At 49.9% G+C, this 25321-nt stretch overlaps 2 protein-coding genes and 1 pseudogene across 5 annotated transcripts in view; 2 read left to right on the plus strand and 1 right to left on the minus strand.

Moving 5' to 3' along the window:
* Positions 1 to 2328, plus strand: part of FARP1 (FERM, ARH/RhoGEF and pleckstrin domain protein 1) — a 295943-nt gene extending 293615 nt beyond the window's left edge. For all 3 annotated transcript variants that reach the window (XM_042929450.1, XM_042929458.1, XM_042929440.1), the window contains exon 27: positions 868 to 2328. In XM_042929450.1, the coding sequence (XP_042785384.1) occupies positions 868 to 949 (82 nt within the window). In that variant the 3' untranslated portion in view covers positions 950 to 2328. The remainder of the gene's footprint in view (positions 1 to 867) is intronic.
* Positions 2329 to 3493: 1165 nt separating this feature from the next.
* The window catches only part of STK24 (serine/threonine kinase 24), a 126543-nt gene continuing 104715 nt past the window's right edge, over positions 3494 to 25321 (minus strand). For both annotated transcript variants that reach the window (XM_042929479.1, XM_042929473.1), the window contains exons 6-11: positions 19023 to 19208; positions 16580 to 16725; positions 14953 to 15082; positions 13611 to 13679; positions 10810 to 10946; positions 3494 to 6548 (exon numbers count right to left, since the gene is read on the minus strand). In XM_042929479.1, coding sequence (XP_042785413.1) covers positions 6512 to 6548; positions 10810 to 10946; positions 13611 to 13679; positions 14953 to 15082; positions 16580 to 16725; positions 19023 to 19208 — 705 coding nt within the window. In that variant the 3' untranslated portion in view covers positions 3494 to 6511. The remainder of the gene's footprint in view (positions 6549 to 10809; positions 10947 to 13610; positions 13680 to 14952; positions 15083 to 16579; positions 16726 to 19022; positions 19209 to 25321) is intronic.
* On the plus strand, positions 19515 to 23868 carry LOC122224418 (annotated as a pseudogene).

A 25321-nucleotide genomic window follows, 5' to 3' on the forward strand; every position in this document is an offset into this window, starting at 1 on the left:
CCATAGTCCGGGCAGAGTTAACAGTCACCCGCCCACTTAGGAAGGACGGTCTCTCCTGGCCATGCTGATCACACACGGTGTGTTCCTTCGTCCCCATGGGTTCCATGAGCCCATAGGTTACGACGTTAGTTCAGCGGCAACCACATGGTGGTTGAAAACCCAAGTCAAAGCCTCCCCGTAAGGTACGCTGCTCGAAAAGCGAGCCCAGCGGAGAACTCTTCTCAAATCTGAGCCTGGCCCAGAGAACCTAGACTAGGGGGCTGATCCTAAAAAGACCAGTGATTAGAGACTTTTGAAAGCCCTGCTACCAGTTCTACGGAGGCAGGGCCTCCTCCCCTCAACACTGCCGACCCTGGAGTCCATTCGGCTGTCCAGAGGGGTGGGGGGTCCTGTCCTGTGCATTAGAGGATGCCCAGCAGCATCCCAGCCCCTCCTACTAGAGGCCACTTGCACCCCCTCCTCCGTGACAACCCAAAACACCTCCAGACGCTGTCCACCCGGGGGGTTGAGAGCTGCCAATACACTGCAACTACCCAAACGCATATAACGGGCTGCTCGTCACCGTCCAGGAGGGAGAACAGGAAGCCACCTCACCTCCAACTGCTTCACGTGGAGCGTGCTGCCGCGTCACCTGGGCACTTCCTGTGGTCTACAAAATGAGCGCCCAGGCCGGTGGTCCTCAAACCGTTCCTCAGGAGCACCTAGAGGAACCCTTAGCCTTGCTTCTGTTCACTTGGGTAGCAGGAGTTCATTCAGGAACTCTTCTGCTGGAGTTGCACGTCACGTAAGTCACGACGCACGCTGAGTATCGGGACGCTCTTACGAGACCAAGTGACCCTTGACTGTCATTTCGCTTTCTGGTCTTAGGTGGATGGAGGTGATCCGCAGTGCGACCAGCTCGGCTTCCCGCGCCCACATCCTGAGTCACAAAGAATCCCACGTGTACTGATGGCAGGACCCGTTTGCTGGTGTGAGCGGTGGCTGCTTTCCCGGGAGACACTTACTTTCCCTCTGTATTAATGAAGCCTAGTAAAATTAACACCTGTCTGGAAAACAGAAACATGGTTTCACAGCAACTCTCCTCTATCTCCGCAAAACCGTTTTTAACCTTGTCTTTTCAAGCTGTTCGTGTCGTCTGAACGGAACCGTGCTCCCACCTCGGACGCTGGTGGCTCGTCCGTCCTTGTCCTGGTGGGCTCTTTCTAGCTTGTGCCAGTATTAAAACGTTGTCATTGATGTAGTGCCAAATGACGGTTTTTCTTCCACAAACTGCACCTTAAAAGCAGGACAACCACATCCGTTCAACCAAAAAAGACAGGGCAAGTGCTCTCCTTTTTCTTAAAAAAGAAAATTCTTTTGACTTATAGGCTGGTGCATTTTAAAAACAAATGGATTTTCCAATGTTTGTGATACATATGGCACAGTCTTAAGCAAAATGAGATCATTTTCCGATTTCGTTTTTTCAATCTTTCTACTTTTATAATAGTAGCAAGTTAGTAGGATTTACTTCGATTAATAAGCAATTTGCAGCACACGAAGTACGTTCCCCTTTGGGGTCTTACGCTCCAAGGAAACGCTGTTCTTGGCACAAGTTGACCAAATTGTTGAAGCGGTTCCTCTTTACAGACCGTAGCGGGTTGTGCTCTGTTCAGAGAAGCAGAAACCGAGCACGACGTCCGCGGTCTCGCTGTGGTGTTTGCTGTTTCATAAGCATGAGAACCCGTATGTCCGTAATCAGGGCCATTTGTGAGATGTGACGTCCGGAGGGTGGGTGCGGCCCCCGTCATACCTGTATCCTGCAACTGTGGTTTGGAATTGCACATTCAATAGTAGTATATATCGTGCCTGTCTTCAGAAAACATTCTTTCCTCCTTTTTATACTCACTGCCCCCGCCGCCGCCCGCATGGGGTATCACCAGTAGGACACCGCGCATCCTCGACAGACCGCACAGGGGACACGGCTGGCGCCCACGAGGCAGAGTCCGTGTGCCTGTTCTCCGTGGAGGGCGGGGGGCTGCTATCCCCTAGTTAAACCCTTTCTGACACAGTCCAGAGGGGGCGACCAATCCAACCAGTATCTCCCAGTGCCCGCACCACAGCTGGGAAAGCCCCTTACCTAAGAAACACAGGATGACCCGACGCGGGGGAGCCGTGACTGGCGTGCGTGGCAACGGCGATGTGCAAATCAATGTGCAAATGGACCAGTAGCCGAGACATGTTAATCATTTGCCTTACGACATGTACCAGATGGTTTTAAGTACTAACAAAAGGGAATAAAAATACCTCACGCCACAATCCAGCATATTGAAGTTTTAAGGCAAAACATAACCAACCTCGTCTGGTCTTTCTTTTCGCCTAAGGTGGGCGGGTTGCAGGGAGGGAGCCGTCGAGGCGCGGACGTGGCCGGTCCCGCAGGGGTGGGTGCGAAACAGACACACAGAGCGTGCGGGAATCTTGGTCTGTGACCGTCTGTCTGTGGCCGCCAAACTGGGGGGACAGAACCTCGCGAGGAGCCGGTCCATGGCTATAAAAGGACTAGAACCCAAGGGATGGAAGCAAAGGGGACAGAGGGGCTGGCTTCCACTTCCTTTGTGACAAGCGGCCCCCTGGAGACCAGCTGTTTCTCCCACACCCCAGGGGTAGGACCAACTCCCTGGGAAGGTGAAGCCGTCACCAGGCAGCCGACAGGGCACAGGCAAGATCAGGAAAATGCTCTCTGTAGCAATCACCCGTCACTAAACCCTACGGGGCGTGAGGATGAGGTGGTCTAGTTCAGAGTCTCCGAGCGAAGAGCCCAAACCGTGTCCGTGGTACAACTGGTTCCGTCAGCACCTCTGTGTCCCCGTGACATCAAAGCAAACATTAGGTCCAAGTCACGTGGGCAAGTGAGACCGCTCCCAAGCTGCCGGGAACATATGGGGAGTTCCAGAGACAAACTGTACCTGAGTCCAGCCTGTAACAAAAACTGGCCTACAAACGGGAACGTAGGGGCACCTGGGTGGCTCAGTCGGCTGAGTATCTGACGTCAGCTCAGGTCACCATCTGGCGGTTCATGAGGTCGAGCCCCACAGGGCTTGCTGCCGTCAGCTTCAAAGCCTCTGTCTGCCCCCGCTTGTGTTTTCTCTCAAAGGTAAAAAAAAAAAAATAAACATTAAAAAACAAATGTATCTCACGGTTCTGGAGGCGGGAAAGCGGAAGATCAGGGCGCCGGCAGATCCGGTGTCTGGCAAGAGCCTGCATGGTTCACGGCCAGCTGTCTTCTCGCTGTGTCCTCACAGGGCAAGGGGGGGGCGGATCTCTCTTGGAAAGTCCCTAATCCCATCATGGGGGTTCCACCCTCGTGACCTAACTCCCTCCCAAAGGCCCCACCTCCAAATACCATCGGCGGGGGGGGGTGGGGGGGTGGGGGGGAGGCGGGACTAGGGCTTTAACATAAATTCTGGGGGAGCCATTCAGCCTGTCTCCTCTACACACACGAGACCGAGTTACACAATTAATTTTCTGTGAACTTTATTGACCCTTGCGGGATACAGTACCTGTGCTTAACATGCCCTGCAGTACTCTCCCCGTTTATTGCCATGTTTTATAGCAGAAATATAGAAGCCATATTTTTTTAAGGAAATATAAAAATGTTTATAAACGGACCACGTTTTGCCAAAAGCAAGGTACAAATGCCACATGAAGAACGAACTAGACACTTCACAAGACTAACTGGACAACAAAACTGTTGGATTCAGGTGTGTGGCATGTGGTTACATCGAGATAGTCGCGGCTACCTTGCTTATTAGCGCGGCCAGCAGGGACGCAGAAAAGACGATTTCGAGAAGGCGTAAAAACCCAGCCGGACACAGCCCACTGCCTGTTTCCAAAAGGCAGCCGCTGGGTTCCACGCAGGCCTCTCCCACGCTAGGCGCGCCGCGGCCGTCTACAGTCTGTAAGTGGACAAGCTGTGGCCACAGGGCCTTGGCATCAACAGGCCTCCAAGAGCTAGCAAATCCATCCTGGACGCTGGGCTCGAGGGTCTAATGGGCAGCAGAGGTGATGTTGTCTGAGCCGGGTTCCACTGTAGCTCCGGTCCCTGGTCCTACAAAGACTTAAGTGGCTCCGCCAGCGCCGGCCTCCCCCGGTCACGAGGCCCTTGAGGGGGCACAGGTCCCACATGCCCTCAGAGGCACAGACCTCAGCTTGTGTGTGCACAGAAAGCAGCCAGCCAGAACGTGGGGAAGAGAGCCACTTTTCACACCCTCCCAAACCCCATCTCCCCCCAGAAGCTCAATCAACAGAAGACACTCACTTAAGGTCTAAAAGACTAATCTTTGCCTGGGAGACGGCTCGGTGTGTTACGGTCTAGCGACTGGAACACGTGCTGACCCTTCACACCGATTCGCTTCCCTGGAATAATCCAGTCTCCCAGTCAGCAGGACCACCGCTTCCATCTGAGACTGGCTTTGCATGTGATCTTGAGGTCACTGTCCACCTGCAAAGTGAACTCTAAATCAGAAAGCTGCCGTCTGCACCGGCTGGCTGACAATCAGACAAGCCGCCCACTCCGGGGGAACACCGCTTCGCTTCTTTGAGCGATTCTCCCGCGGTGGACAAAACGGATCTTTGGCTTATGCCTCACATAGGGAAACAAACCGTTTGCTCGTACAAAACATTCTGCTGAAACACGGAATGAAACATTCTCAAGTTCCGTCACCCAAGTTAATATTCCTGATGCAGAAACCCACACAGAGAGTCAGCAATTCATTCAGTTCTATTTCCCCCCACCAAAATGCATCCCTCGTAGAAACCAATCATTCCATTCCTAATTAAGAAATCATGATTTAATTTTAGACTCTGAAATCTACACTCCATCAGCACATCTAGACAAGCAGCACATGCCCAAACGTTTCCGGCCCAGGGCCTCTGCTCTCCCCTGGGACTTCCAGGCCGCTGTGTCGGCACCTGCCAGACCTTCCATCCCAAAGTTTAGCCGGTACCTTCCTTGCTCCCAAAATCCTGTGTCTTCCCCTTCGAGAACTGCTACTCTAGCAAGAGAGGACAACGATTTGTATCAACAAACGCAGAACAGTGCCACATGCACCTGGTCAAGTATTACTGCAGGAAATCGATGTCCCATCCCAGAGACCCAGAAATTTTTCCTCCTGCCTCCCACCTTGGCAAAGCCAGGTCCTGCCACAAGCCCAGAAAAATACGGACCCCTCCGGCTGACAAAGAGCAGACCCGGGCTCCTTGAAGAAAAGAAAACCCTTAAGGTCCCTGGGAAGAGAGAGCGATTTGACAACGAGCAATATTTAGCTCTACCTTCTCAATGACCAATCTTTTCTGAACGGTGCAGAGGGAGCAGACCTGGACATGCGGCAGGTTCACGGTGGGCTCTTCTTTCTGGAAGTGCTGAAGTGTCTCACCCTCTTCACACACACTCACGCACACACACTCACACACCTCCACGACAGGTGCACTGCCCTCTGAAGAGTCACGTTTCAAGAGTCACACTGCAGAACAAGTGCGTTATAAAATTTATTCGTGTAAGCATTCAGACACTTGTAGGTGGGCAGGATGATACGCGGGTTTCACAAGGAGTGACAGGAGATCCTACCAGAAAGGACGGTGCAGCGGGCACGGGGCTGGCAGTGGCACAATTTCAAACAAATGTTAAGACGAGAGCACTTCATCGGGGAGCAACTTAAAATAATTAAAGCTTCATGAGGCCAGATATGTTCCGATTTAAAACACTAAGAAATAGTACCATCAAATGAAAGGAAATCAACCTCTACGGGGACCAAGAGGGCTGTCGGGCAGACGAGAGGGCGGTGTGCGTGTGTGGAGGTACAAAGAGTGTTCGCAGGAAGGGTGCTTATTATCATTAATGGCAAACCCTGCAGATACAAAAGAAAACCCAAATCACTGATCACATAATTCAAAATTTACATGTAATAAAGGCAAGGCAAGAGACTCGAGTTACGGCCTGTCAAATATTTACTCCACTGACATTATCTACAGAAGCACTCGGCCAATTTGTACACGGTGACTCCTGACACACGCCAGAAGGGTTTCCGTAAAAACGACACTATATACAATCTGTACACTGACCCACCAGAGCGATTCCCCATCTCCCGGGGAGGGGAGTGATCAACTTAAAGCAGGATACCTGAGGTTTCATTTCGGATGTGGCCTTATCGTGATCCCACATATACATTTCAGGGCCTGTTTTTGTTTTTAAAGACACTTTCCTTGATATGTGCACACTGGCTAAAATTAAAAACAAGAACCATAAAATAAAATGATCGCTTGAAGGAGCCGACCTGACCCACCCCCCCGGAGACTTCACGCGGTGCTGGCCGGGAGAAAGGGCGGTGCGGGGCCCCGGGACGGGCGGCTCGGGGTGGGGGGACGGCCCCCGGATGGCGCACCACTGCAGCCGAGTCAGCAAAGGCTCTCGTTGACTTTGTACGAGGAGGATGAAGAGGAAAAAAAGAAAAACAAAACCCCAAATGCCAAAGGAATTTCAGTGGGATGAAGTTCCTCCACCACTTAGAGAATATCTAGAGGGGGAGAAAAAAAAAAGAAAAACAGAAGTGAATGTCATTTCTGTAACCTCCGTGCAAAAATCCAAACCACCACCCAAATCCTACTTTTGCTGGGCAAGCCCAAGTCATAAAAAAAATTAGGCAAATATCAGCGGGTTAATCACTAAACAATGCATAAAAACTAAGAAAACTGTGATTTCGACACAACTTTTCACAGGTTAAATTCAGTCCATGGAAGAACTGAAAGTCTATAACGGAAAGTGAGAACACGTTTGGTCTCTTCAGGAAAGAATTGAAGAACAGAACAATAAATGGCGTGGCTTCGCTTACAGTCCATTTTTTAAAATTAAGGAATCAGTAAAACCCAAACACATACACATGGCTAGATTACAGATGGGCACAAGAAAACCCATTTTGGCCACAAAAATATCGATGCTCGTTCACGTAATCCACTTCCTAGAACTGTTTCAGAAATGGAGTCCAAAGAAGGAGCCGTATATTTTGCACAAAGTTGCCTCTTAGATTTTTTGTAATTGTAAAACAGGGAACAACTTTGATGTCCAACTGTAGAGAAATGGTTAGACAGACTAACCAAATTTTTAAACTGATTAAAAATTGTAATTATAGGGGTGCCTGGGTGGCTCAGTCGGTTAAGCATGCAACTTCGGCTCAAGTCATGATCTCGTAGTTCATGGGTTCGGGCCCCGCGTTGGGCTCTGACAGCTCAGAGCCTGGAACCTGCTTCGGATTCTGTGTCTCCCTCTCTCTCTGACCCTTCCCTGCTCTCTCTCTCTAAAATAAACATTAAAAACACTTTTTTAAATTAAAAAAATTGTAATTACATTTAGCAACATGAGAAATACGCACAAATTAATATGTACATAAAATTATACAGGCAGTACACATGTATAGTTTCACATGCACAATTTATTCTAAATACTATAGAACATCAAAAACTTATATGTGCACTAATTTGGAGACATGTAAAAAGTTGGGTAAATTTATGATCTGTATAGAACAATGGAAGCCAATGAACAAAACTGATATTCCTAACTGGGCTGCACTGGTGGGGTCATGGCACTTTCTTCTGGTTTCTGTTAGTTCTGCAGTACTATCTTGCTCTGGAATAAAAACAAAAAAGGAGCGGGGTCCTCTTATGGCCAAGATCCCCTCGGCTACCTCAAAACAGAGCCCAAGTCACAGGAGAGGGCTGAGGACCTGTTCAATGGAGAGAATGTCAAACATTCCAACCTCTGGCTCCTCTTTTAAGGCATTAAAATACTTGGCACCCTCCCAGAGAAAGGATCACGGAAGATCTTCTTGAAAAGCAGGCTCCAGCCACAGATCCTAAAACTCATTTTCCAAGAAATATAAATGCCTAAGCCATGGGAGGAGTTGATGCCATGCAAAAAGAGCCACGCATTAATTCAAATTAAGACACAGAAGTCTCTGAAATGCTTTAGACAAAAATCGTTTATTTTTTCTGAGGTGATCCACTGAGGGACCGCCTTTATGGAGCTAAACGGGAACGAGGCAGCAGCAGTGGCCACTGTGGCATGGTGGCATCTGGGTGGGGAACACACAGCAAGAGCTCGGGGAGCCTCCAAAGAGTGAATGGACAGCACCTGCTAAAAAGCCTGTGGGGACCCAGCTAAGGGCCCCCCAGGAGCAGGGTCCTCTGCTGGTTGCAGAGGAGAGTGTATCTGCACATGACAAAGGAAAGGAAAACAAGACAGAATGGTCTGGAGGCCAGAAGAAAGAACGTGGACTAGTGTTTGGAGAGTACAAATTTATTTTTTTTTTAATTTTTTTTTTTAACATTTATTTATTTTTGAGACAGAGAGACACAGCATGAACGGGGGAGGGTCAGAGAGAGAGGGAGACACAGAATCCGAAACAGGCTCCAGGCTCTGAGCTGACAGCACAGAGCCCGACGCGGGGCTTGAACTCACAAAACTACGAGATTATGACCTGAGCCGAAGTCGGACGCTCAACCGACTGAGCCACCCAGGCGCCCCACGAGTACAAATTTAAACGTGATGTGGACAGCGGCAATCACATCTGACTTACAGATGCTCAACGCTCACACCGGTGGCGGCCAAGACCCCAAAATGTGGCCAGTTCACACTGAGACGTGCTGTGAAGCGTAAAACACACCGGACTGCAAAGACCTGGTAAAAAGCAGGTGCGAAACGCCTCCCCGGTAACAGTGTGCACCAACCACGTGTGGATGATGAAAAGATGTGGCAAGCAGTGGGTTAAAAAATCTATTATTACAACTAACTTTACCTGTTCCACTCTTCCGGTTTTCTCATGAGGTAACTAGAAAACCTGAAGCTCTGTGCGTGGCTCACACTGTCTACTGGAGAGCACGGGTGGAGATCCCCTGGGTCCACAGTGCCAAGGAGGGAGCAGAGAGATCAACAAAAATGCACAGGCCACACCCCCGTGCCCCGGAACCTTGGGAAAGCGGGTCATGTGCAGGCATCCCTGCTAACCATCTCAGGCAGTTTGAGACAACGTGGAAAAGAGTCCTAAAAGGGACACTAGGAAAGCAGCAAACCAAACCAAGACCACGCACAGAACCACCAGAACCAGCCACGTGATTGTAGGGCTCCTTTTAACAGGAATTTTCGAAACACAGCTAGAATGGGGAGCGAAGGGAGTCCAAACTGCTCCGAGAAATGAGAAAAGTGGCCATTAAGTTATTATGAAGGAACAGGGGGCAGCCAAGGAGCTGAGAAGGATCGTCTCACGACCAACAGCCGGTGAGCCCTCTAACAATGCCACACGACCGTCCCTGCACGTGCACGCGGGACGGCACACGCAGACCTGTCAGCCCCTGTGCGGGTGAGCGGACGGGTGACTGCAGCTCTCTCTTCCTTTATGCCTCAGATTTGTTCCTGTCAACAGTGGGGAGGGGGGTAAACCCAAAAGCGTAACAGAGTCCTTCCAGCCTCAGAATAGGCGGCGGCCACGTAAACGGGCCTCATTCTCCAGCAGCCCTCGAGCACCGGCTGGGAAGGCCAGACACCTTCTACAAAGGAGCCTGTGGCCGCGGGGACAAACCTGCAGGGAGGAGCGAGGCCGGGCCCCTACGTCCCCCTTCACCAGGGCTCGGCCCCTGCCAGAGGGCAGCCCCTTCGGCCATCACTTCCAAGTGGCAAAAGGAACCCAACGTGCCCCCAACTTCTTTATGTGTTGTCAAGGCAGCCTCTCTGGAAAGAGCTGAAATGTTCCTCACTGTCACTGAGGCTCGGCCTTGCTCTGGAAGGGGCTCGGGAGCCTGGACAATTCACAATTCACCTGGAAGGTATTTTTTGTTTTCTTTTTTAAATTTTTTAAATGTTTATTTTTGAGAGCGAGCGACCGATTGCAAGTGGGGGAGGGGCAGAGGAGGGGGGGCAGAGGATCCGAAGTAGGCTCTGCACTGACAGCAGAGAGCCCGATGTGGGGGCTCGAACCCACGAGCCATGAGATCATGACCTGAGCCAAAGTCAGACGCTTAAGCAACTGAGCCACCCAGGTGTCCCAAGGAGGTGAATTTCAAAGCCATTACGTGGCTGGCTTTTGGGAAAGTGGCAAAGGTTTGGGGGTGCAGAGCAGAGCCTGGGTCACAACACACCTCTCCACTCTCTCCAACCCCCCCAAATGACTGCCCTTCCGCGGGAGTGACATCGAAGCGACCTTCACAAGGAGGCTATCGCAAGTCTGAGAGTGGGTGGGGAAGCCCAGGCCGTCCCCCTACCCCCACCCCAGGGCCACAGGCAGGGCAGACCACACCTGCCGACACAGCAGGGCTCCCGGGCACCAGGGGGGGTAGAAGTGGCCTAGGCACCCGAGGAAGCGAACACGCCCATGTCCTAACTCACCGAGCCCCAACTTCTGGCACCGTGGGCCTGACTTTGAAAGCAGAAAACCAAGCGCGTTACAAACACGTGGGTAAGGAGCACACCTCTCAGGCGGAGGGTCAGGCTGCCTCACTAGGAGCAGACAGGGGCCTTTTAAAGGCACTGGGCATTTACGTGGTAAGAGCTACAGTCTCACAAAGTCTGTGGTCCTTCCAGATTCCTATCATTCTTTTACAGTGATTGAGTTCTAGAACTCAGAACATTCTGAAACTTGATTCTGTTTCAACCGTGTGGCAGGAAGCTAACAGCACCCGACCGGGAACGAAGCGCCCCAGGGACAGAGAGGGCTGACCAGCAGTCCCTTGGAAGGGCAGAGAGAGCCACGGGGCAGACACGGCAGGGCCCTCCTCCCTGGACACAGTTACCTCTGCAGCCGCTGGACGAGCTGGGCCACCATGGTGTCTGAGATCCCAGGGCAGGCCTCTTCCGCCAGGTAGATGGCCCCACGCAGTTCCTCTATGGGCCCCGTGTTCCCGCCACACGACTGGCTCTTCTCCTTCAACTGGAAACACACAAACACGAAGAGCAGCATGACCCACATGGGCACGGGGATTGCCGAGCGCCTCCTATACAGGGTTACACGACATGCCAGCCCAGACCGCTGCCCACTTCTGTTCCTTTCCAGGAACAGCTCCGTGACAGCACTCTGTACAGGAAGGGCAGGAGTCAGACCTACGTCACCACCTCTGCTAGCGAGGAACAGAGACAGCTAGCCTTCTGTGCATCTTTTCAAGATCTGATCGAGGCATCCGTCCCTCTGCTCGTTCCACTCCGACCTTAATCTCTACCAGAAAAGCAATCCCGAAGTCGCTCAGCTCTGGCTTCCACAGCAAAGCTGCAGCGTGCACTGTGGCTTAGATCCTGGTGGTAAGGAGCTGGCTCTGAAGGCTCCAGCAAATGGACTTTCTGGACCCAGGGGCTATCAAAACATTCTCTTTCGTGCAACCAACTGGCACCCCTAAGTTCTGGGAAGCTAGCGTCCCTATCGGCCCCTCTGCCCCCATAAGAAATCACGACGGTGTCCTCAGCACCGCCTCACGTGAGGCTGATGACTCGTAAGCCCTCTCTGGGATGGATGCGACCAAGACGTGCCCCGTGACAAGGAAAGCTGTTCCAGCAACAGGCAGCAGGTGCACGGCTGAGCCTCTCCAAACAAGAGCCCCCTCCTCGATTTCACCTTTAGGAAATCATTCACCTTTAGTTTCGGCTTTCAAGCTGCTGGGAACACATCACTCCCGGCACCAACCCCATCCTGACCACACTTCCCCCTTCCGCCGGCTGAAGGGACACACGAGGGAACCGGAAGCCGTGGCGTTGGAGGGGCCGCGGGAGGGGGTTCGCTCGCTGGGCTCCTGCTGGTCACAGACTGTAGTGCGGCAGACCGGGAGGTGGCCACCTGTGTCTGTCTAGGACTCCCCATCACTTAACAACCACAGAGAACAGCATTTACAAGTCCTGAGTGTGTAACCTCTGCCTTCCCCTGTTTCCCACTCGGTTTTCCTCCCTTGCTTGATCAGCCCCCAACCGGAGTGAGCCACCTGCACCCACTGATGTCAGGAACACGTGCATCCGCAGACACGGGGTTGAGGAGTTTTGGAGTATGATGTAAAATGACACACAGTGAACACTTCAAACATGTGGTTACCAAGTACTACTGATAAAAACAAAGAAGAGATACCTGGGACTTTACCTTCAGGCTAGCAGGAAAAAAAATCAAAATCAAAGCAGTATTCCATTTAGGATTAATTCATTAATTCCAAATAATGATTCCAGAACAGTTTCTTCATACGCCCCACGAAAAATACATGGCTTCAGACAAACAGGAAATACCTATGCCATTTTCCCAAACTGCCTGATGCTGGTGGAGCGCCAATGGCAAATCACAGGGGAGCAAGGGAACATCCAGAAAGCCTGAAGGACCACTCTCCCAAACTACACAATAATGAGCAAGATGGTGTCTTATGGACAGAAGAGGAAGAGTGCAGGTACCCAGAAAAATCAGCCAGGACGAGAGCCAAAGAGGGACACAGAGAGGCCTCCACCTGCCCTGTGGGAAACCCGTGCGTTCAGTGGTTTCAACTCCACACTCCAGGCTCCAGCATGGCCCCTCAGGCAAGCTCGAGAGGGCAGACCCTGGGCAGGGGAAGGACTAGGAGCTGGACGAAGCCAGCCCGGACACCAGGCGGGGGGGGGGGGGGGGGGGGGGGGTGGGGGGGGTGGGGGGAGGAGGGGGACCTTGCCAAGGGGGAGTCACTGTGTGACTGAGGTTCAGGCCAAGTGGAGTGAGCAGGGCGGGGAGCCTGTGTGCATGGAGGCTCCCCTGGGGAGCTCTGAATCACCAAACAGAAGGTACTAGAGTGCGACTCGTTCTGAATTATCTTACAGGCAGCCTGAGTGTGTGTGTGTGTGTGTGTGTGTGTGTGTGTGCGCGTGCGGGGGGGGGGGGGGGGGCGGCGGGGCGGGTCTCAAAAAAAAAGGACAGGGAGATCTCCAACTTTATTTTCAAATCACCTACTAACTGGATGAAGAATAATCTTCAGTTTCAAAATCTATTGTTGAGAACATCTCAAAATGCCATATACATATAGGTACCTACATGAGTCAGGGGTGGGGACGTGGGGGGCTCCCCGGGGAAGGAACAGGGAACCAGCACATGGGTGTAGTCCCAGAACGAAGGAGGGACAGGGGCTGCTCACTGGGGACACTGGTGGCCTGCTGGGTTAAGTGACTACAAGAGGATCCCAGTGAAATATGGGGGCACTCTAGGACAACTGAGGTCTCCAGGGAATCCGATTTCTCCTTTCAAATAAAATTCTACTTTTTACATCACCATATACTTGTCTGCGGCAAAGCAACCACGCTACAGCCAAACGGATTTTGTAGAAGGTAGTATAACTGAGGCTGAAAATCGCCCTGGTCACACAGAGACTTGGGCTGGGCCAGAACACTTGAGGTGACATCACAGGGACGTTTCCCAGGAGGGGCGCCGGGAAGGCCGTGCCCAATCCCGGCTGGCCTCAGGGGACCACGGTGCAGACTCTCCTCCTGCTTGTGCCAACTTCTTCTAACCTCCCAAATGCTACGGGCAACATGTCACAGAAAGAGGACCCTGCTCCCCACTACTTCCCCCGCCACATCCCCCCCCAAAGTCAACTGGGGATCTTACCTCTGCAAACAGAGGAGAAATAATTGTAGATAAACACTGAGAGAAAGGCCTCTTTGGGATGTCTTTCATCTTAGGGAAGAAAGAAAAGGTAATCAGAGAGAAGTATTTTAACATTCATACTGCAACAATTCCAACTGTAGACTTCAGACATGCATCACATCAAATCTGAAATGCTGTCTGTTTGCGGGGATACCCAATGGGTCTGTCTTGCTTTCACCAGACTACAATGTTTCATTTGCAGCAATGCGCAACAAGCACGCAAGTGGGGAAACCGGGGTCCGGATTCCAAATGGAAAGACCCACGAGGTCCCAAAAGTGGCATCTGTATTCCAACACTGTGCTACCTATGTAGTGGGACTTGACTACATAAACCAGAACCGAAGCTGACTGTTGCCAAGTGACTGTCGTAGGACAGCGGCCTATTTTCTACTTTTGCAACCTCTACAATAACTCCTATCTGCTTATCAAAGCCAGACTTATAGGATCACCAGGGGGCAGCCACTGGTCTACACTGCCGGAGAGGGACTACGCCACTGTGCTGTAAAAAGATTTTAAAAATACAGTTTTTCATAAACTTAAATAGGCATAAAACCAATTAATCAAAGTAAGGTTTTATATATGTACCAAAAGCACTACATTTGTTTTTAAGATCTTAAACAAAAACTTCATCCCAAAATTCTGGTACCTTTTATGAGTAACCCCAATACACAAAGCAATACCCTGACCCCTGCTAATGTGCAAGCGTCAGGAAACGGATTCCACGGTGGTGGTGCAGGGCTGGGGGTGGGGTGGGGAGACAGCAGCAGCCTCTGCAGAGCAGACCTGAGGCCAGATTCTCAGGTCTGACTCTCTGGGTCATGAGACAGAATCTTTTTCTTTTTTTTTCTTTTGTTTTTTAATTTAAATTCAAGTTAGTTAACATACAGTGCAATCCTGGCTTCAGGAGTAGAACCCAGTGATATGTCACTTCCATATAACACCCAGCGCTCATTCCAACAAGTGCCCTCCTTAATGCCCACCACCCATTTAGCCCGCCCCCCACCCACGTCCCCTCCAGCAATCCTCAATTTGTTCTCTGTATTTAAGAGTCTCTTGCTGCTTGCCACCCTCTCAGTTTTTATCTTTTCCTTCCCTTCCCCTATGTTCACCTGTTGTGTTTCTCAAATTCCACATAGGAGTGAAATCGCAGGATACCAGACAACATAACCTCTTATCTGTCAATTCAGGGACAGCGAGATTCCAAAAAAGCCTGCCCAGTAAAGGAGCAGGCTCCACACAAAAGGGACTCACAGGACCACCACTGGCTGATGATGACAGGTGTTAGTCGCTGAGCCAACATTACCTTATTCCTTTCTAAGTCTGAAGGCTGAAGGGCTCCATTCTCAAGATTCTTTGGATCTTTCTCCCGGATAGTGAAGATCCAGTCCCCAGAGTCGCTGCCTCCAGATGCCTGGCTGTCGGTATCTGTTTCCCTTTGTAGAGAAATTCAGGCCAACTCCGTGAGCCAGCGCACGGCTCCGTCCCAAGGAGACCCACGCTCTCCTGCCCCAACCGAGCACTGTGCACTGCCCAGCCACCCCCCAGACTCCACCCCTACCTCCCATCTCCACCACCACACCCCCCTGACCCCCCTTTCAGAAGAGGACCTTGCCTCCTGCCTCAGAGAAAAGGAGAGACCATCAGACTGAGGTTCCCATAACTTCCCACAGTGCCGGCCGCACCCACACTTTCCATCCCGCCTCCTGAAAGGGAGAGAGGCGTCTCTTCTGCAAGACAATCCCCCGCTGCGTGACAACCCCTCTCCCGGAGGGCACTTTTCTCCTCTTGGTCTCCTTCCCATGAACAAGTAGCCAGGCCTGTGGCTCCCTCAACACACCCGCCCCTCGAGCTACGGCCATGTCTCAGTCTGAATTCTTGGATGTGTTACCTACACTCACTGCCTCCGTTCCTTACCTTCTACTCACGCCAGAACCAACCTCGCCCCTGCACTGATGCCCAAAGGCCACTGATGCCCAGCACACCACTGGACAAGGGGGTTACTGCTCAGTCCTTCACCTGCTTGAGCCCTGAGCCTCAATGTTCCTGCTCATCACCCTTCCCCTGCAGGCTCTCTGCACCCAGATCACCCCTGACCCGGGTCATCCACAGGATCATCCTCTACTCTAGGTGCTTCCCAGCACTCGGCCCTAGGCCTCGGGTCCTTCGCACTCTGCAGATGGAATCTGGGCAGCACCATTCACTCTCGTGGCTCCAACGACCATTTAGAGCGTGATGACTTAAAATCCATGACCCTCGCCTACACGCCTCCTGAGCCTGGATGCCACTCTACACTGGACACATCCTCTTGGATGTCTTGTCAGCGACTCACAGCCTGTATTCAGGACACTGTCCTAACGGCCCCCACGTTCACATCAGAGCAGGTAGTCTAGCTTCCCCCGACACCTCGTTCGTGTCTTCAGCTAACGGAATTCCAACAGGCTTAACTTGATGCCAGTTTTTAGTAAGCAGCTTCCCACAGAGCTTGCACAACCCAAGTGTCTACCACAACACAACACGAGATCATAAAAACATACGTTTCTATCTTTTAAAAAATACTTTTAAGGCAGTTTGATCAATATTTTTAACAGCAGGAAGAAGAAAAGGAGAAGGAGGCCAGTTCTAGTCCTTTAAGAGCAATTCCGCCATACAGATTTTTCCTGGACAGACTCCACTGGCAACAAAAAGAGGCTAATAGGCTCCCAAACTGTCCCGTGCAAACACAAGAATCCCCATCAAGCTGGATTATCTAAAGACATATCGAATTCACAAGCAAGGCAGTAACAACCACTCCCCACCCCCCACAACACCCAAACAAGAGACAAGAACACACACGAACGTGACGCGTGCCCAGGGCTCACAGGCACCCCCCACCCCCACCCCCACAGCAGCCCGGCTCATGTGCACCCTACAATCCGGGGGAGCCGACTCACGTGTCTGAGTCTTCAGAACCGGAGTCTTCGTGGCTCTGCTCGGCCCTCCATCTCTTGTACCTGTCGATGAGCTCGGTCAGGTAGGAGGTCTTCTTTGAGTTGCGTATTATAAACTTGTGCTTCAGTAACTCCTTAGCAGTGGGTCTCTGGGAAACAAACCACCAAACGAGAGAAAGCATAAGATGAAGTTCCCTGCATTCTGATTCTGCCCTGAAGGACAGACTTCTGCCTCAAAATGTCAAACAAGCCTGCTAAAACTAAACTAAAACTAAAGATCAAGTTCTGCTTCAGAGTTTGTTTCCGTAACAAAGCCATTATTCAAACAACAGTCCTTGGGCACCCGTGGGTGGAGTCCACGTTCAGTGTGGACACACAGCACTTAGTATCTAATGCGGTCCTGAACATTCTACAGGTAACCATCTGATGAAAGCAAACAACCTTCCTCTAGAAAAACACATTTACACAGGAAACGTGTCAGAGAATTTCAGAGATCATTCAAGACACCTAGAACACATACCTTCCGGTGTTCACATGACATGTTATTACAAATGCCGGCAGGAGAGAAAATATATATTCTGTATTACCTTGGTGATCTTCTATGTTAACGTTTGGCTCCTTCTCCCCAACACAGTAAGATAAATGTTCATTTGGCTACATCTAGAGGAAACTAGAGAGGAGCCAAGAGATTCCCTTTTCTTTGATACCAAAACAGAACCCAAGTTCCCTGGCTCATCAGCTTCCCCAATTCAGAAATACTGGTTTCCTTAGTCTGTCTCTTCCCCTGGGATTGGGGCGAGGCCCTCACCCAGGGCCTGGGTTCAGCCTGGCCACAGCCACGCAGCATACTTGGAACTTGGCAACCGCTTTTGAGGATGGCAAACCCAATCATTACGGGGAGCATGGCTTCCCAGGGAGAAACGAATGTAGCCCAAACCGGGGCAAACAGCAAGAACACACAAACAACACCAGTTAGACTAAGGTCCCACTTACTCCGAGTTACTAAAGCTTTATTCATGAGAGCCGGGCAGGTGTCTCAAATTCAAGCTTACAGAAAACCTGGGTCACCTCAGGTTATGTCTCCCTCCCTGTCAGTTTCCCTGATTGTGAAGCTCCACGTGTGTCAGAAGTGCTCAAACCCTCAGCTTCTCGTCCTTTCCCTCCATGCGCGTGGGGACCAGGCAGGGATGGGGATGTGTGCACTGGGCAAGTAGGCGGATACTAGAAGTCGACTTGGAATGGGAAGGTTAGTCCACATCGCGGGTGTATCTTCTTAAGTGCTGCTGCACCGTGGCGGGGGGCTCACATCAAGACAGCACGTCCAGAGTGGTGTCGACAGAGAGAGGAACAGTCCACACCCCTGACACCTGATGCTTTCCTGAGATGCCGGCTTGTGTGGCCTCAGGCTGCACCCCCAGAGGTTCGGAGAAAATGTTGCATTTCCCCATCGCATTCCTTCACAAAGCTGGCATATTAGAGAACCATGGTGCTCTTGTAAACTTAGTCACCCCTTTTCAGATAGGAGCTCATTAAAAAAGGGCTTCGGCTTGGCCTTCAGCCAATGCTGCTGCAAAACTCAGAAACAAATCAAGGGCATACGGTGCTATACACAACACCGAAATACAAAGGTAACTTTCAAAGATATATCCTGATTGAGAGACAATTCGGCTAACGCTGTATAGGGTTACTGCCATATGACTCTGCCAGGGTCAACTGTACCCAAAAAAAGAGTAAAAAGGAAAGGATAGGAAGGCAAGGTGGGTGATTCACTTCTGTTTTTTTATTTGCCTTTTCTTTCCTAACACACACCAAGAAGAACCTGAAAACATCTACTTTAAAGACACATTTAGCCATTATTTTTTTGGCCAGACTTCGCGATTACTAAAAACGGCTTAAAATAGCCTGACCTTTCACTATAAATATTAAAAATTTATGATTCCACATATAATATTACGGAGAACAGTCTTCGGGCTCAATGAGGTTATGAGATGGTAGACAATCTGAAAGAAAATAAGTCAACTTCTGTTTCTTGCAAGATAAACAATAAATAAAAAATTTGCAACTCAAATCAATCATAGCCATGTAGAAAAAAAATTAATGTGGGGCGCCTGGGTGGCTCGGTCGGTTAAGCTTCCGACTTTGGCTCAGGTCACAATCTCACGTTTCGTGAGTTCAGGCCCTGCATTGGGCTCTGTGCTGACAACTCGGAGCCTGAAGCCTGCTTCAGATTCTGCATCTCCCCCTCTCCCTCTCACCCTCCCCCGCTTGTGCTCTCCCAAAAATAAATAAATGTTAAAAAAAAAAAAAATTAGAAAAAAAAAATCAACGAGATCGTGAAGACAATGGTGACTAGGACAAGAGCGATTACAAAAATTCCAAGAAGATGTATCTAGACCAAGTGTGGCCGCACAGGAAGAGACACCCGCCCCGAGGTTGCAAGACTCACAAAGCTTGGCTCCTTGTTCAAACAGGCTTCAACGAACTCCTTGAGGGCTTTGCTGTAGTTGCCTTCCAGCGTCGGGGGATTGTTCTTTGGAATGAGGAATAAAACCTTCATGGGATGCAGCTCGGAGTGAGGGGGCTCCCCTTTTGCGAGCTCAATGGCTGTTATGCCCAGGGACCAGATGTCTGCCTGCAACAACAGAGCATCTTTAGAGACACCGGGAAGTGAATAAATTCAAATAAATAGATTTCTTAAGGAAGGAAAAAAAATTCACACACATCTCAGTGTACTTCTGAGGTTTTGAAGATCATTGTTTTTAAGTGAACAGAAAAAAGGCTTTGGAATAATTTCAAAATAGGCGACACATAGGAGAAAATTTAATACATAAAACATCCTCTGGCCCTGCACCTAGGCAGCTTTTACAATTATTCATCCTCCATTTACTGCTGGAAGTACAAGGCACTCCGTGTTAACTGAAGTCCCCGGAGTTGTAGGATGGGTAAGGAGAGGTGAGCAGAGAGGGCACACTGGGGGCGTGGAGGGGTTCCGCGACTCATCCCATCAAGCCAGCTTACGACTAAGCACAGCTGTGAGGTCGAGAGCAGGCACACTGGTCCCAGAGACTTGGGTTTAAACGCCAGTTCTACAACCAAAGCCTTATGACATTACACAAAATATCTAGCCTATGAGCCCAGTTCTCTCATCTGTAAAATGGGAATAATACCAGGGTGGTTGAGCAAGGTGCCTCACATAGTGCCTAGAACTTAAAGGAAATGGGTTTCTTATGAAAATGTTCAAGCGCACATAGAAATGGAGAATATTAACTGAATGTACCCCCCCGCCAGACTCATCACATGAAGTTACTAATTATTAACAATTTGCCACATGGGCTTTGTCTATTTTTTGCCACAGTGCCTTGTAAAGGAAATCACACACACCGTGACGTGCACCCTTTGCTTCAGCTTTGCAAGGGTTTTTTACTACCTATCAACACCTAAAACTAACAGTAATTTTAAAACTGACAATAATACGGGGCACCTGGGTGGCTCAGTCAGTTAAGCATCCGACTCTTGGTTTCAGCTCAGGTCATGATCTCACAGTTAGTGAGTTCAAGCCCCACGTCGGGCTCTGCACTGACAGCATGGAGTCCCCTTGGGATCCTCTCTCTCCTTCTTTCTACTGCTCCCCTGCTCGTGCTCTCTCTCAAAATAAATAAGTAAACTTAACAATAATTTAATATGCTGTAACAATAGTTAAATCTTCTCAATTCTTAAAAAAGTATTTTCACGGTCGGCTTGCTGGAATCAGGATCCAAAGGAAGCCCATACCTTGCGATCGGCCGGCAGGTCACCTAAGGCTCTTTTAATGTACAACAGTCTGCACCCTGCCCCATCTCCCCAGTGCCACTGTCTTGAGGAAGAAACAGGCCCCCAAATTATGGATTTGTCTGGTTTCTTCCTGGAGTCAATTACTGCTGTTTTTCAAGCTCCTGTATTTCCTGTCAAATGACAGGTTAATTGGCTCTAGGGGCTTGGTTAGATCCACCGCTGGCAGGAAGCAGGAGGCCTCACACGGGGTCCAGCTGCCCAGTCCCACTCCTGCCCAGCACCTGCTGTGGCCACAGGGGGTCAACTGGGGGGAACCGAACCCCATGGCCACGGGAGGCAAGTAACAAAAAAAAAGCAGGTAGTCTTGGAGAAAGCAGTTAAGGAGGCTCCCTCGGCAGTTGCTAGCAGCCCCTGGCAAAGGGGACAGCCGCTGTTAAGGACACAGCAGGACCGAGGGGCCAGTAAAGCAGGGGAGGAGGCAGGGTGGCCTCTGCCCCACAGCAATTACCACACCTTTGGTGCTCTGCTCACTGGGCACTGGAAACCCATGGCAGATCAGAACCTAACCGATCCCTCACACTCACTCTACGGCAAGGAAACGGAAAGGCTGAGACACCGTTCGGGTCACGGCAGGACACAGACATTTCTGACCTTCAAGACCCGCCGTGTCCTCACAACCCTAGTGAGTGCCAGAGACCCTCACGGCTATCTCCCCGCCCGGCAGCCCGTGTGGTCGGGGCCAACCACACGCTCCATTTCTTCTGTTCTCAGTGAAGATGGGTGCAACAGGCGGCGAGCCCCATTCTAAATTCCTCGTCCTACAGGGATCGGACTGGAAGAGTCGGCACGGGGAGCCATATTCCCACTTGCCTTCCCTTGGCAGCCCAGACTCTGTTTCAGTTCACATGTGTAGTTGCTTTTAAAATCAGCAAGGGGGCGCCTGGGTGGCTCAGTCGGTTAAGCGTCCGACTTCGGCTCAGGTCATGACCTCAGGGTTCGTGAGTTCAAGCCCCGCGTCGGGCTCTGTGCTGACAGCTCAGAGCCTGGAGCCTGTTTCAGATTCTGTGTCTCCCTCTCTCTGACCCTCCCCTGTTCATGCTCTGTCTCTCTGTGTCTCAAAAATAAATAAATGTTAAAAAAAAAATTTTTTTTTAATAAAAAATAAATAAAATCAGCAAGAAGGTGACTGACCGCAGAGTGCCTGCCTCCAGGAGGGGGAAGCTGGGTCACGGGGGCGTGCGGCAGGACGAGAGCAGGCGTGCAGGGAGGGAGGGATGCGAGCGCGGGGCAGCACTCAGCCCTCACATGGCGGCAGCTCTTTCCCCTCAACGTCCAGCTGCCACTCCCGCCTTCCTGGACTTCATGAGAACTGCTGCTCTTTGCAAAGCCTGCTGCTTGGCACCCATCTGCCTCCCGGCCATACAGACACAGGGCCTTAGTCCCACTGACCCCTGAGACCACCTCCAGGCCCCCAAGCATTCCACAACCACTTAAAAACTTGGTAATTGGAAGGCCAGACCAACGATGGTCTTTGCTGGCGGCCTCTCGTGGCATGCCCGTGCACTTACTTCCCTCAGGCTCCAGGCCGGACAATAAGCAGACAGCTACAACATTTCAAGGACCCAGCCCCTGCTTCCACACGCCAGTACAGGCCAAAGGTCGGCCAAGGAAGCCGCCTTCTCAGCCCCACCCATAAGACATTGCCAAGGTCTTCAGAGAGGCACAGGCATCGCCCTCCTGCGTCCCCCGGGAGGGCCGGCCAGTACAGCTTCGTCATGGCAAAACATGTGCCATCCAGCCAGGCAGCCGAGTCAGTAGCCCGTGTGTCACGCCAGCTCTTGAATTCCTCTTTGGATCCTCCTAGATCAGCCAGGTGCCAGGTGTGTGGCTCCTGGCCTCTGGGCACCTGGTTCCCCTCTATCCCCCTCTATCCTTTGTTCCCTGGGCTTCTCTGGGGGCTCCCGAGCATCTTCCTCCCTGGGGACTCCCTCTCTAGACATCTCACACCCTGCTGACTAATGTGGAAAACTTGATGGACACTTGAACACATGGCAAGGAATCTGGCATTATGTATCAAAAGCCATAAAAATATCCACACTTGCTAAAACCAATTAATTCCACTTCTAGGAATCTATCCTAAATAAGTAATTTTAGATTTAGAAAATGGTGTATGCTGCCCAAAACATTCAACAGCAGCACTTCTCACACTAAACCTGGGAGGAATGATTAAGTTGCTCTAACATATTTATGGAAATACTGCACATGTGACGACGTTGTTGACAGAGAATCAGAAATAACACCAGAGTCTATCTATTACTGTATTTAGGAAATGTGGCATCACATGGGAACACGTGTCTGGGTTTTAAAATAAAAGTTATGTGGGGGAAGGGCGGTCATTTTCCAAAGCAATTAAAATTGAGGCATCAGAAGAGGCCTGTTTTACTGCCATCTGGGAAAAACACGAAACTAGATATTAAAAGAAAACAAACGGGTTTTCAATATAAACCCAAGTCAACAGCTGTAAGGGCAGGCGCTTTGAAATGCAGATACGTATCTGTGAACGGATTTTTTTTCCTACACGCACAGTTCTAGAGGCATGCTCCTAAGTGACCACAGAGTTACCTGGTATTGATGATCAGAGACTCTTGCCAGTGAGGCTGGGGTTGCTACTAAAATACAACATTCTAAACCCTTGTAATACCATGTTAATTAAGTAAAAGTAAGCTGACTACAAATCTGCAGATACAACACACTGTAAGTGGTATGAAAAATTTATGAACAGAAAATATTCTAGAAGGAACCACAGTCAACTGTCTATAATCACGAGGAAGAGGAGCGGGGAGAAAAACAAAACAAAACAAGAATCCCGCCTTTTGGCTCCCTGAGCAGCACGATGGCGGTGGTCAGAACAAGTGCCTTATGAAAGGTGACAAAAAGGGAGCCAGGAAGAAAGTGGTTGGTCCATTTTCTAAGTAAGACGCATACGATGTGAAAGTACCAGCTATTGTCAATATAAGAAATACTGGAAAAACACTCGTCAGGAGAAATCAAGGAACCAAAGTCACATCTGATGGCCTCAAGGGTTGTATTTTTGAAGTGAGCCTTGTTGATTTGCAGGAACGATAAAACTGCATTTAGAAAGTCAAGCTGTTTAGTGAGGATGTTCAGGGCAAAAACTGCCTAATTTCCATGACATGGATCTTAGCTGTAAGAAAATGTGCTCCATGGTCAAAACACAGCAGACCAGGACTGAAGCTCATGGTGATGTCATGATTACCGATGGTTATTTGCTTCATCTATGTTGTGTTGGTTTTACTAAAAAATGCAACCACCAGATGCAGAAGACCACTTATGGTCAACACCAACAGGTCCGACAAAATTGGAAAAAGGTGATAGAAATCACGACCCAAGAGGTACAGATAAATGACTTGAAAGAAGTGGTCAATAAACTGATTCTAAACAGGGGTGCCTGGGGGGGGCTCAGTCAGTTAAGCGTCTGACTTTGGCTCAGGTTATGATCTCACAGTTCATGAGTTCAAGCCCTGTGTTGTTGGGCTTTGTGCTGACAGCTGGGAGCCTGGAGCCTGCTTCCGATTGTGCGTGTGTGTGTGTGTGTGTGTGTGTGTGTGTGTGTGTGTGTGTGTGTCTGCCCCTCCCCTGACTGTGCTCTCTCTCTCTCTCTCTCTCAAAAATAAACATTAAAGAATTTTTTTTTCAATTTATAAACTCATTCTAAACTGCATCAGAAAAGATACAGAAAAGGCTTATCAGTCTATTTATCCACTCCGTGAGGTCTTTGTTAGAAAAGTAAAAATGCTGAAGAAGCCCACATCTGATTTAGGAAAACTCCTGCAGATTCATGGTGAAGGCAGTAGTTCTGGAAAAACTACTGGGGATGAAACCAGTGCTAAACTTGAACGAGCTGATGGATAGGAGCCACCAGTCTGAGAATCTGTTTAAAATTCAGACATTTAATGCTGACAAATAAAAAATCTTATTTGTGATGTTTAATTTCTTTTTTAATGTTTATTTATTTTTGAGACAGAGAGAGACAGAGCATGAACGGGGAAGGGTCAGAGAGAGACAGGGAGATACAGAATCTGAAACAGGCTTCAGGCTCTGAGCTGTCAGCACAGAGCCTGATGCGGGGCTCGAACTCACAGACCATGAGATCATGACCTGAGCCAGCGTCAGAAGCTCAACCAACTGAGCCACCCAGCCACCCCAAAGATGTTTAATTTCTGATTGTTGTTTTTAAATCATCTAAACTTGGTGAATTAGATGTTCTAAACTGGTGGTGATGTGAAGTTTTCTGAATTAGCGTATGGATTTTATCCATTGCTCTTAGTTAATAAATAGCTGTGAATTGGAAGTGATCTGTTAAGCTGCAGTGATCTGGACTAGAAGTGTTATATAGGTGGTTAATAAAAGGAAATCTTTTCTGGGGCACCTGGATGGCTCAGTCGGTTCAGCGCCCAGCTTCCGCTTAGATCATGATCTCACAGTTCATGGGTTCAAGCCCCAAGTCGGGCTCTGTGTTGACAGTTCAGAGCCTGGAACCTGCTTCAGGTTCTGTGTCTCCTTCTCTCTCTGCCCCTTCCCCACTCACACTCTGTCTCTTTCCCTCTCTCAAAAATAAGCAAACGTTTAAAAAAAAATTTTGTTTAGGAAATCTTTAAAAAAAAAGAGGAAGAAAGAAAAGAAAAAAATACGAATCCCAAATCAGTTATAACTAGTCAAAACATAGGTCAAAAAAGGATTTGACAGAAACTATTTACTTAGATGCAGTACTGAGGAACACATTTATAAGCAGCATATAAAGGTATAAAAATCCTTTCAGCACCAAACATCAACACACGGCTGATTAGAAAAGCCCCAATCACTACTTCGTGCTGAGAGCCTACTGTTTACTCTCCTAGCTGCATGTCTTCCCTTCTGGCTCACATCCTATCCTGCCCCCACCTCCAGGACTCA

The sequence above is a fragment of the Panthera leo genome, chromosome A1 (genome assembly GCF_018350215.1).
Source record: "Panthera leo isolate Ple1 chromosome A1, P.leo_Ple1_pat1.1, whole genome shotgun sequence".
Lineage (NCBI taxonomy): Eukaryota > Metazoa > Chordata > Mammalia > Carnivora > Felidae > Panthera > Panthera leo.